At 51.2% G+C, this 11,221-nt stretch overlaps 4 protein-coding genes across 4 annotated transcripts; 3 read left to right on the forward strand and 1 right to left on the reverse strand.

The window, feature by feature from the left end:
- Positions 1-1,137: 1,137 nt before the first annotated feature.
- Positions 1,138-2,123, forward strand: EAH_00054160 (hypothetical protein; the record flags this gene model as incomplete). The annotated part of the gene is made up of 2 exons (XM_013393961.1): positions 1,138-1,618; positions 1,840-2,123. 2 exons carry the CDS (start codon positions 1,138-1,140, stop codon positions 2,121-2,123), a joined length of 765 nt encoding a protein of 254 aa, XP_013249415.1.
- Positions 2,124-2,504: 381 nt separating this feature from the next.
- EAH_00054170 (hypothetical protein) lies at positions 2,505-3,008 on the reverse strand (the record flags this gene model as incomplete). The annotated part of the gene is made up of 1 exon (XM_013393962.1): positions 2,505-3,008. The coding sequence occupies one exon, from the start codon at positions 3,006-3,008 to the stop codon at positions 2,505-2,507; it is 504 nt and encodes a 167-aa protein (XP_013249416.1).
- Positions 3,009-3,061: 53 nt separating this feature from the next.
- Positions 3,062-6,082, forward strand: EAH_00054180 (hypothetical protein, conserved; the record flags this gene model as incomplete). Its single annotated transcript, XM_013393963.1, has 3 exons — positions 3,062-3,087; positions 3,413-4,390; positions 4,630-6,082. 3 exons carry the CDS (start codon positions 3,062-3,064, stop codon positions 6,080-6,082), a joined length of 2,457 nt encoding a protein of 818 aa, XP_013249417.1.
- Positions 6,083-6,816: 734 nt separating this feature from the next.
- EAH_00054190 (pantoate--beta-alanine ligase, putative) lies at positions 6,817-10,253 on the forward strand (the record flags this gene model as incomplete). The annotated part of the gene is made up of 3 exons (XM_013393964.1): positions 6,817-7,458; positions 8,749-9,041; positions 9,485-10,253. 3 exons carry the CDS (start codon positions 6,817-6,819, stop codon positions 10,251-10,253), a joined length of 1,704 nt encoding a protein of 567 aa, XP_013249418.1.
- Positions 10,254-11,221: the final 968 nt, after the last annotated feature.

Raw genomic sequence — 11,221 nt, forward strand, 5'->3', positions numbered from 1 at the left:
ATATATATATATATATATATATATATATATATATATATATGTCTCTCTGTATTGAATATAGACAAGAAATGCCTTTCTTTAGCTCAACTATGCAGATTGATTACTTAAATAATATTAATATTAAAATTAATGCATTAATAATTATAGTTTAGAGATAAATATACAATTGCAATCGACGTAGAAATATAATAATAGAAGGGCAGCCGGGCCCCCAAGCGAGCTTGCTGGGGGCTTGTCGAAGCATTTTTTTGTAGAAGTTCGTCGAATTAAATAAAAATAAATAAAAATAAATAAACAAAAAACAAATTAATTAAATTTAACTGTAAATATACACAAAAAGAATTTAATACAGTAGGCTTACGCTGCGGTGTCTTCATACAAAAAACTATACCTCTGCTGCTCCTTCTTGCGGTTTATGCAGACAAAGAAGACTAAAAAATATTCTTTTATTTATAACAAATCATTTAATGCTTTTGCTGCAATTAAATTAAACTCAATATATCCTTTTGGGGCCTATAGGGGCCCCTCCCGCCCTCTTCTTCACTTTCCTTGCCTTCTAACGGACTCCCCCTAAACCGTAAACCCTAAACCCTAAACCCTAAACCTTAGACCCTAAACCTTAAGCCCTTAACTGTAAACCCTAAACCCTAAGCAATAAACACTACGAAGGAGGACGACAGACATGTCAGAAGAAGAACAAACTGTACAACCCTATCTCTAAACCCTCAAAACCCTAAAACCTAAGCCTTAGACCCTAAACCCTGTAGACAGCGAAGGAGATAGGGTCCTCGTGCCTGGGAGGGTTTAGGGTTTAGGGTTTAGGGTTTAGGGTTCTAAAAGGGCCTGATAGACTGTGAGGAGAAGAGGCAGCTCCATTCTGCTGCAGCATTTATTAGGCCTTAAACAACAAAAACCACAAACACAAAATAAAACAAAGTACTAAAAGGAGTGCAGCAGCAGCAGCAACAGCAACAGCAGCTGCAGCAGCAGCAGCATTATCTGCTGCTGCTGAATAAGCCCATTCCTCTCTCAATCCCCTTAAACAAACAATAAGAGCAACAATTCATTTCTCTGCGAGATGGGGTGTACGTACACCTCAAACAACACACGGGTCTCGCTGCAGCAGCAGCCTTAATTATGGAAGAGGAGACGAGGCTGCCTACTGTTGCTGCTGCTGCTGCTGCAGCGGCAGCAAGTCGAGCAGCAGACCAACCAGCAGCAGCAGCAACAGCAGCAGCAGCAGCTGCAGCTGCACTGCAGGAGGAGCTGCAAGAGACACACAAAAAAGAAAAAGCACCCATACAATCCTCTTCTAGGGCCCCCACGATGAAGCAGCAGCTGCGGCTGCAGCTGCAGCAAAGGAGAGCAGCAGAGGAGGGAGCCAGTGAGGGGCCCCTCTCAAGTGTTAGCAGCCGCTGCAGGAGCAGCAGAAGCAGCAGCAGCAGCAGTAGCAACAGAACAGCCGGAAGCAGCAGTAGCAGCGGCTGCGAGGGATTGCAGCAGCAGGAGCAGCAGTCTGCTGTTACTGAATTTCATATGCAGCTGCTGGGGCCAGAGCAGCAGCAGCTTGAGGGGCTGCTGCAGCAGGGGCCCCAATCTGCATTCGGTGAAGCTGACAGTATGCCTTTCTCTCTGCTGCAGCAGCAGCAGCAGCAGCAACAACAACAACAGATGTACGGCCAGCGATATCAGAAGCAACAACAACATGCTTGCAATGCATGCATTTTCACATCCAGCTTGCTGCTGCTGCTACTCCTGCTGCTGCTGCTACTCCTGCTGCTGCTGCTGCTGTTGCTGCACCTGTTGCTGCTGCTGTTGCTGCTACTGTTACTGCTACAGCTAGCACTGCTGCTGCCGCTACTGTTGCTAACGCTACTGCTACCTCTACTGCTGCTTATACTGATGCTGCTGCTGCTACCGTTACTGCTGCTGCTGTTACCGTCACTGCTGCTGCTGCTATCGTCATTGCTGCTGCAGCTACCGTTACTGCTGCTGCTGCTGCTACCGTTACAGCTGCTGCTGCTTCTACTGCTACTGCTGCTCCCGTTACTGCTGCTGCTGCTACCGTTACAGCTGCTGCTGCTGCTGCTGCTGCTGCAGGAGCGCAATTGAAGAAGAGATGAGTGCAGAGGAGGGGGTCTTCTGCTTGACAAACCCGAAAGAAGAAAATGCTGCAGCAGACTTCGTTCCTTGCTTCCTCTCTGCTTACTTTCAAGAAGAGATGCAGCAGCAAAGCCACAGCAGCACGTACACCCCAAACACCCTCCGCAACACACAAACACACCAGCAACATCATCAGCAGCAGCAGCAGCGGCAGCAGCGGCAGCAGCAGCAAGACACGCAGGGACCCGGAAGTGTAGAAGCTATCAAGAAGTCGCAGATATGCTGCTTAGACTGGAGTGATGCATATGAACCCCAGACAAAACCACCAACAAAAAACAGTAAACATGTATCCTGCTGCTGCTGCTGCTGCTGCTGCTGCTGCCGTGCTGCTGCTGTTGGTGCTACCCTGCTGTTGGTGCTGCCCTGCTGCTGGTGCTGCTGATGCTGCTGGTGCTGCTGATGCTGCTGATGCTGCTGATGCTGCTGGTGTTGCTGGTGCTGCTGGTGATGGTGCTGCTGTTGCTGCTGCTGCTACTGCTGGTGATGCTGCTGCTGCGGCAGCGCGTTGCTGCAGGAACTCGTGCACCTCCAACAGATGCTGGAAACGGATGCTGCTGCTGCGTCTGCTGCTGCTGTTGCTTCTGTTGCTGCTGCTGTTGTTGCTGCTGCTGGTGTTGCTGCTGCTGGGGCTGGTGCTGCTGTTGGTGCTGCTGCTGTTGCTGGTGTTGCTGCTGCTGTTGCTGTTGCTGTAGAGCAGCAGGAGACGAACCGTCTAGTCCGTGAGTTGTTGTTGCGGGAGCAGCAGCAGTTGATGCAGACAGGGGGTTTGCTGCAGCAGCAGGAGGTGCAGCAGCAGCTAGAAGAGCTGCAGCAGGTGCTGCAGGGCTGGGATAAGGTAGAGGCATACGACGCCCAGCTGGAGGAGACAGAGAGGAGACTGCAGGAAGTCGAAGCAGCTATGGCTGCTTCAAGGCAGCAACTCAGGTGCTGCTGCTGCTGCTGCTTCTGCTGCTTCTGCCGCTTCTGCTACTTCTGCTGCTGCTGCTGCTGCTGGGCTTGCTGCGGAGCTCGCCGTTGGTGGCTCTGCTACTGCTGCTGTCTTGCTAGGCATACTGTTGTTGTTGCTGCTGGTGCTGCTGTCGCTGGTGTTGCTATTGCTGCTGCTGCTGCTGCAGCTGCATGGGCAGCTAAAGATAAAACAGCAAATGAATACAACTCAAACCAAGCAAGGAAACACTGGAAGTAAGGGTTGCTGCTGTTGCTGCTACTGTTGCTGTTGCTGCTACTGCTGCTGCTGTTATTGCTGCAGAGCGGCCCTAATAGAATGCTTCTCAGGTTCGAGTGCAGCTCAGGCAGCCGACAGAACTGCAGCAGCAGCAACAGCAGAAGCAGCAGCAGCAGAAGCAGGACCGGTAGTATCCAGGGGAGCAAAAGAACAGCAGCAGCAGCAGGAGAAACAGCAGCCTGAGGGTCAATGGCCAGGAGTTTGTGAAGCTGCTGCTGGCAGCAGTGCTGCAGCAGCAGCTGTTGCAGCTGCTCCCACGGAGGTTCCTGCTGCTGCGCTGCTACCTATGGAGACCCTCGAGATGGAGATGCAGTTGCTGCTATCGGGAGACACTTTGTGCAGCGGCTCAGGAGATTTGCTGCTGCAGCGCATGCGGCGGCTGAAGGGAGCAGCAGAAGAAAAAAACCTAAACAGAGTGCCCAGCAACCTTAGAAGGAGACTGAAAAAAGCTGCGGCTGCTGCTGCTGCTGCTTCTGCTGCTGGTGCTGCGTGCAACAACCCCCTTCGCATGGGCCAGCAGCAGCTGCAGCAGGCAGCAGCAACAGCAGTAGCAACAGAGCCAGCAGCAGTCGCAGCAGCCAGTGATGAAGCCAAGACAGCAGCCGCAGAAGACGCCGCTGATGAAGCTGCAGCAGCAGCAACACGAGCAGCAGCAACAGCAGCAGCAGCAGCAGATTCTGGGCAATGGGTGTTCGTAGCAAAACGGAAGAGGAGACACAGGGAGACAGAGACAGCAAAGGCATCACGATCAGCTGTACAGACACCGCAACACGCAGCAGCAGCAGCAGCAACAGCAGCAGTACACCCTGCAGATGCAGCAGCAGCAACAGCAGGAACAGCAGAAACACAACCTGCAGCAGCAGCAGCAACAGGTGCAGCAGAAACAGCAACAGCAACAGCAGCAGCAACAGCAACAGCAGCGGAACGCTGCTCCGCTGCATGCGCTTCGCTGGAGGCCTACGCTGAAGCTGCTGCTGCACGGAGTAGTGGGGCTGCCTTTGCGTAAGCCCGCATAACCCTAAACCCTAAGCCCTAAACCCTAAACCCTAAACCGTAGGCCCTAATCCGTAAACTGTAAACCGTACGCCCTAAGCTGTAAACCCTAAACCCTAACCCCTGATCCGTAAACCCTAAACCCTAAACCCTAAATGCATGCAAATCCAAATCATAAACCCTCAATGAACTAATCGGGGGAGAAGCAAAGGGTTTAGGGTTTAGGGATTTGCTGCTGCGGTGTACAGATACTCTGATGCGGCTTTGCAAGAGTTGCAGCGCATAGACAAAAGGCTAGAGGAACTGTCCTTAAAGCTGGCTGCTGCTGCTGAGCCAGCAGCAGCAGCGGCAGCAGCAGACGCAGCAGTACTAGCAGCACCAGGACCCGCAGCAGCAGCAGGAGCATCAACAGAGGCAGCAGCAGTAGCAGCACTAGAATCAGCCGCAGCATCAACAAATGCAGCAGCAGCAGCAGCAGCAAGAAAAACAGAAGCAGAAGCAGCAGCAGCCGAGCATTCGGGGCCCCCGGAGGAGACTGCTGCTGCTGTTGCAGCAGCAGATTATGTACTTAATGAGGAGACACTAGAAGAAAAGACACAAAAGGAGTTGTTAATAAGAGAGACAAAACAAACAGAGGCAGCAGAAAAAGCAATGCAGCAGCAGCTGCATGCGGGGCCCTCCTACCCAAGGGGGCCCCACAGAGACCCCACAGGCGCAGCAAAACGAAGCAGCAGCACCGGCGTACCCAGCAGCAGCAGCAGCAGCAGCAGCAACGGCACCTTCCTGAAGCGGCGACACCGAAGCCTCAGCAACAGAGGCCTCCAAAGGGCCCGACGCCTTAAGGGCCAGAGGCTCACCGCTCCTGCTGCTGCTGCTGCTGCAGCAAGGAGAAGCACGCAGGAGACGTGCGCAGTCACACTGGAAGCAACAGGAGCCAGGTGCAACTTGAAGCAGCAGCAGCAGCAACAACAACAGCAGCAACAGCTGGAGGAAGGGCAGCGGCAACAACAGGATCTGCAGCAGCAGCGAGAACCCGTGGGAGCAACAACAGCAGCAACAGCAACAGCAGCAAACGAGTACCCCCGAAGCGGTGAGATGATCAGGAGTATAAAGAGAAACCCAAAGCCGCTGCAGCAGCAGCAGCAGCAGCACAAAGCAGCCCTTAAAGGGGCCCCACAGTCACTAAGTGCAGCAATGGAGGTACGAACTCTCTCTAGGCGCATGCAAACAACAACAGGAAATCCAGCGCTACAAACGAGCAACGCAAAGACAGGAGGTAACCCGCAGCAACAGCAGCAGCAACAGCAGCAGCAACAGCAGCAAAAGGGCGAGACGCGTAAGCCTGGTACTTTACGAATTGGGGGGGGATCTGTGGTGCAGCGGCAGCTGCAACACAGCCAAACTTCAGCAGCAGCAGCAGCAGCAGAGACAGCAGAAACGCAACGAACGCCCCGGGGCAGGCAGGGGGCTTTGAAGAAGGCCTTATCCAGCAGCAGCAACAACAACAACAACATCAGCAGCAGAAACACCACCAACAGCAGCAGCCGCAGCAGCGGCAGGAACAACACCAACAGCAGCAACGGCAGCAGCGGCAACGGCAGCAGCAGCAACAGCAGCAGCAGCAGCAGCGGGCCCCGCATGGGCAGCGGCGTACCCACCACCGGGGGCTGGAACGGCGGTGAGGGCCCTGCAGCCGAGTGATGAGACAAAGACAGCAGAAAAATAAACATAAATGCAAATATATCGGGTGTATAACGAGAGGACAAACATATTTAAATATCTTAAATGTATAGAGAATAAAGCAAGCTACTATTATATATTATATACATATATATATGTATATATATATCAAAATATAATATAGTTATAGTTTATACAGTTATGCTGCTGCGGTGTATCTGCAGCTTCGGCTGTCTGCGTGTGTACAAACACCGCAGCAAATGCACTTATTAGGACATCAAACTGCAGCATTTTAAGAGAATAATTAAACAACATAAATAAAAAACAAATATAGAAAAGAATTAAAACCCTACTCATAAGCAAACAAAGACAGAGAAGGTTTCTGCTGCAGATTCTGTGTGGTGGGGCCCCCAGGGGCCCCCTCGCTGCATCGGCTGCGATGGCTTGAGAATATTTTGTGAGTATTGTTTTAAATTTTTGAATTAATTTCCAGCATTTTGAATTAAATATTATTTTAATTATTTAATTTTATTGTTTTCCCTCATAAAAATAAAAGAACAACGTAAAAAGAAAGCCGCTACCGTCTCGACACGCTCCGCTCACGTCTCCTGCGGCCCCAAACCCTAAACCCTAAACCCTAAACCCTAAACCCTAAACCCTAAGACCTAACCCCTAACCCACAAACCCTAAACCATAAACCCTAAACCCGAGCCCCCAAACCCCAGATTGGAAATCGATTTCGGGTTGGTTAGTCGATGGCGCCCCCCGAGGTAAACGGAGCAGAAGCTGCAGCAGCAGGAGCTGCAGCAGCAGCAGAAGCAGCAGCAGGAGCAGCATCAGGAGCTTCTGCTGCTGCTGCTTCTCGTCGAGAGATGTTGATTCTTAGGACGTGCCGCGAGGTGTGTGTACATCGGGATTGCTGCAGCAATTTGCGTGATGGGTACAGCCCTAGTTGTGGGGTATTAGCAGCAACAGCAGAACAGCAGCAGCAGCAAGCAGCAGCAGCAGCAGCAGGTGAGGGCCCCCTTGTAGGCCCTCGACGTCGATTAGGCTTCGTGCCTACATTAGGGGGTCTTCATCAGGGGCATATATCTTTAATTAGAGCAGCAAGAAGAATGTGCGATGAAGTCTGGGTGTCTATATTCCTAAACCCAACACAATTTCAAAGGCAAGAGGACTTTGAGTCTTATCCGATGAACATAGACGAAGACATCACTATGCTCAGAGCTACGGGCCTCGTAGATGTTCTATTCCTCCCTACTGCAGCAGAGATGTATCCTCATTATAATGCTGCTGCTCCTGCTGCTGCTGCTGCTGCTGCTGCTCCGCCTGTGGGGTGTAAGCTGCAAGGGGCCCCTTTTGCGCATTTGCTGCTGAACTTCGATCGCATTGAAGCTGTCAGAGGCGAAGGAATGAGACGGCCAGGCTTCTTCTCGGGTGAGACTGCTGCTGCAGCAACAGCACTTGCTGCTGCTGTTGCTGCAGCAGCAGCAGCAACAACAGCAGCGGCAGCACTTTGAGTGTAAATAGAATGACGCATTAGACACCTAGAGACCTACACATACAAAACGACATGCTGCTGCTGTTGCTGTTGCTGCTGTTGCTGTTGATGTTGCTGTGGCTGCTATTGCTGTTATTGCTGCTGCTGCTGCTGCTGCTGCTGCCATGAGCTTTTATCTTTGCGGTTGTTTGTTTGTTTGTCTTTGCTTTATCTCGTACTGCTGCCTCTGTCGCTGTTTCTGTTGCTGGTGTTGTTGTTGCTGCTGCTGTTGCTGCTACTGTTGCTACTGCTGATGTTACTGTTCCTGCATCTGCTGCTGCTGCTGTTTCTGCTGCTGCTTCTGTTGCTGCCGTTTCTGCTTGTGCTGTTGCTTCTGCTGCATTCGCATTAATTAATTAATTAATTAATTAATCAATTTGTTTATTTATTTATGTTTACTTGAAATAGGAGGATAAGCTGTTTTAACGCTGCTGAGCCTTGCGCATCCATCAACTCTATTTTAATAAATAAATAAATAAATACACAAATAGATAGATAAAAAGATAGATAAAAAGATAAATAAATAAACTAATTAATTACTTAATTCATTTGTTTGTTTGTGTGCATTCAAAGGCGTAGGACAAGTTGTTTTAAAGCTGCTGAGTCTTGTACGCCCGCACCTACTTTATCTAGGGCAGAAGGATTTCTTACAAACAGTTTGTCTTCGTTCTTTGCTGCAGTGCAGCTGCATAGACACCCGAGTTTTAATATGCCCCACACTGCGCATGCAGTCGGGGCTTCCTTTGGCTTCAAGAAATAAACGAATGAACGCTCAGCAGAAGACGAAGGCAGAAGAAGCCACCTGCATACTCAAAGACGTAACTTGCTACCGTGCTGCTGCTGCTGCTGCTGCTGCTGCTGCTGCTGCTGCTGCTGTTGCTGCTGTTGCTGCTGCTGCTGCTGTTGCTGCTGCTCTTGCTTGTGCTGTTGCTGGTGCTGGTGCTGGTGCTGCTCTTGCTGCTGCTGATCTTGCTGTTGCTGCTGCTGGTCCTGCTGTTGCTCTTTCTTTTCGTGCTGCTGTTGCTGCTGCTTCCGCTACTGCTGCTGCCTGTACAGCTGGAGGCCCTTCATCGTCGTTTGTTTCTCTTTTTGCTGGTTAAGCATAAAGAAGGAATAATGTTTTTGTTTATTTGGGGTGTATACGCAGGTTGAGGCTTTATACAAAGCAGGCGTTCGAGATATTGCTGCACTAGAAGCAGCAGCAGCAGCAGCAGCAGCAAGAGTCGGCATCACGCTGCAGTATATAGCCTTCAACAGACAGGCAGATGGGGCCCCCCTCACGCCTCCTTGGGGCCTCGAAGACCAGCAGCAGCAGCAGCAGCAGCAGAAGGAGGGCCCCTTGCTGCTGCCTGTTAATGATGAGATTTGCGTTTCTGTTGCTTTTGCTGCTGCACCCGACTGCAGCATTGTGGATAACTTCGTTCTATCAGATACAGACAAGTAAGAAAAAATATAAATAATATAATATATTTAAATACAATAAAATATATTTAAACAAACAATTTAATAAAATATATTTAAATCAGATAATAAAATATATCAATAAAACAATTATTAATATTTACATGAGGTAAAGTGAAGGATCTTCTGTTTGATTATTAAACGCACTGCCTTATGTTTATTCGCGCTGCAGGTAGCTGTTGCTGCTGCTGCTGCTGCTGCAGCAACCACACAACTGCAGCAGCAGCAGCAGCAGCAGCAGTTGTTTCGTTGTCTCCGCTGTAGCTTGTGCTGCTGCTGCTGCTGCTCCTACTGCTTTTGGTGTATATGTATTGTATATATAATATATATATGGATCGACTTGCGGTGTACGTACAGCTGAATTCGAGTTGCTGCGAAGCATCTCAGGTGTACGCGCAGCTCAGTTTTGCTGCTGTTTGCAGATTTGGCGATTTGCTGCCGCTCTGCCCTAACAGCCCTGAAGCAGTCCCTCCGCCTCCTGCTGCTGCTGGTGGTGGTGGTGCTGCTGCTGCTTTGCTGCCTCTGCATGCAGCCCCATGTGTGCTGCTGCTGCGCTCCATGTCTCTTCGCATCCTCCACAAAGCACCCCCAGCAGCAGCAGCAGCAGCAGCAACGGCAGCAGCAGCAGCAGATTGGGAGGAGACAGTAGAGCAGCTAGAGCAGCTGGAGCTGGGGGATGTCGCTGTCTCTTCTTTATCTGCAGCAGAGAGACAAAAGGCATGGCCCTGGGCTTCGACCGACGCAGCAGCGCATAACTATTTGCTGCTGCTGCAGCCTCAGCAGCAGCAGCAGCAGCAGCAGCAACAGCAGGGGCTGCGGAGGCCAGGCCCTGCATGCAAATTAATAGGGTATATTGCTTATAGAGGCTACCACGAAAATAAAACTGTTCATATCTCTCGCCTCTTTATTAACTCTACTGAGAGAAGAAAAGGAATTGCAGAGGCCTTCTTTTGTGCAGCAATCCTCATACTACACCAGCAGCAGCAGCAGCAGCAGCAGCAGCAGCAGCAGCAGCAGCAGCAGCTGCAGCAGGTGACGTGCTTCGTGCCTCAGCTCGCTAGTAAAGTTGTTCAGGGCTTGGGGTTCAAAGAAATGCAGAAGAGCCCCCCAAAGGGGGGCCCCCAGGGGCCCCCAGCTATTGCTGTCTCCCTCGATGTCCCCGCCTTTGTGCAGCACTTGCTGAGGCCCTAAACCCTAAACCCTAAACCCTAAACCCTAGAAGCATAACTGTTGTCGGGGCTTCTGCAGTGCAGCAGCAGAACAGACAGACGCTTACGAAGCAATAGAAAAGTTAAGAGGAATTCAATGCCTCGCAGCTGTATCTGCTGCAGCAGCAGCAGCAACAGTTGCTGCTGCTGCTGCTGCAGTGTTGCTGCAACAGCAGCAGCAGGTAGAGCGAACTGGCCTGCTGCTGCTGCTCCCGCTGGGGCCCCCCAGGACTTGGGTTTTTTAAAAACAGCAGCAAAGGCAATTGCTGCTGCAGCAGCTGCTACTCAGCAGCAACTGCAACTGCAGGAGCAGCCTCAGCCCCAGCAGCAGCAGCAACAGTAGCCCCTAGCGTGTCTCTCTTTTCTGTTCCCTCGGGTGTATATACACCCCACAAGCCAGTGCATGCAATGCACTGGCAGCAGCAGCAACAGCAGCAGCACCACAGCAAATAGCATTCGTTAAGTGCCTTCTCATTGGCCTGGGGGCCCCCCCAATAGAGGAGTAGGGCCCCCCCTAATAGAGCAATAGGGGCCCCCCCCTCCTTATAGGACTGGGGGCCCCATATTAAAGAACTGGGGGCCCCAGTTCTTTAACTAGGGGCCCCTATTGCAGGATTGGGGGGCCCCTATCATAAGAGTAGTTGGGGCCCCCCTTATAATAGAACAGGGGGCCCCCTGTGGGGCCCTATTATAGGGTTCAGGGCCCCTTGTATTACAGTAGGCTCCTCCCCCCCCTCTTTATTAAGGTGGAGGCCCCCCATATATTATTGAAATGGGGGCCCCCTTTATAGGTGTGGGGTTGGGGGCCCCTATTATAACCATGGGGGCCCCTGCAGGGTACAGGAGGAGACAGCAGAGGAGTTAGGGGTTTGCACCAGTTAGGAGATATACCCAGGGGCCCCTCTTCTTCTGCTGTCTCCTGGGGCCCCCTTCCCGCTATATATATATATA

This window comes from Eimeria acervulina, genomic scaffold (genome assembly GCF_000499425.1).
Source record: "Eimeria acervulina Houghton genomic scaffold, Eah_scaff1028, whole genome shotgun sequence".
Lineage (NCBI taxonomy): Eukaryota > Apicomplexa > Conoidasida > Eucoccidiorida > Eimeriidae > Eimeria > Eimeria acervulina.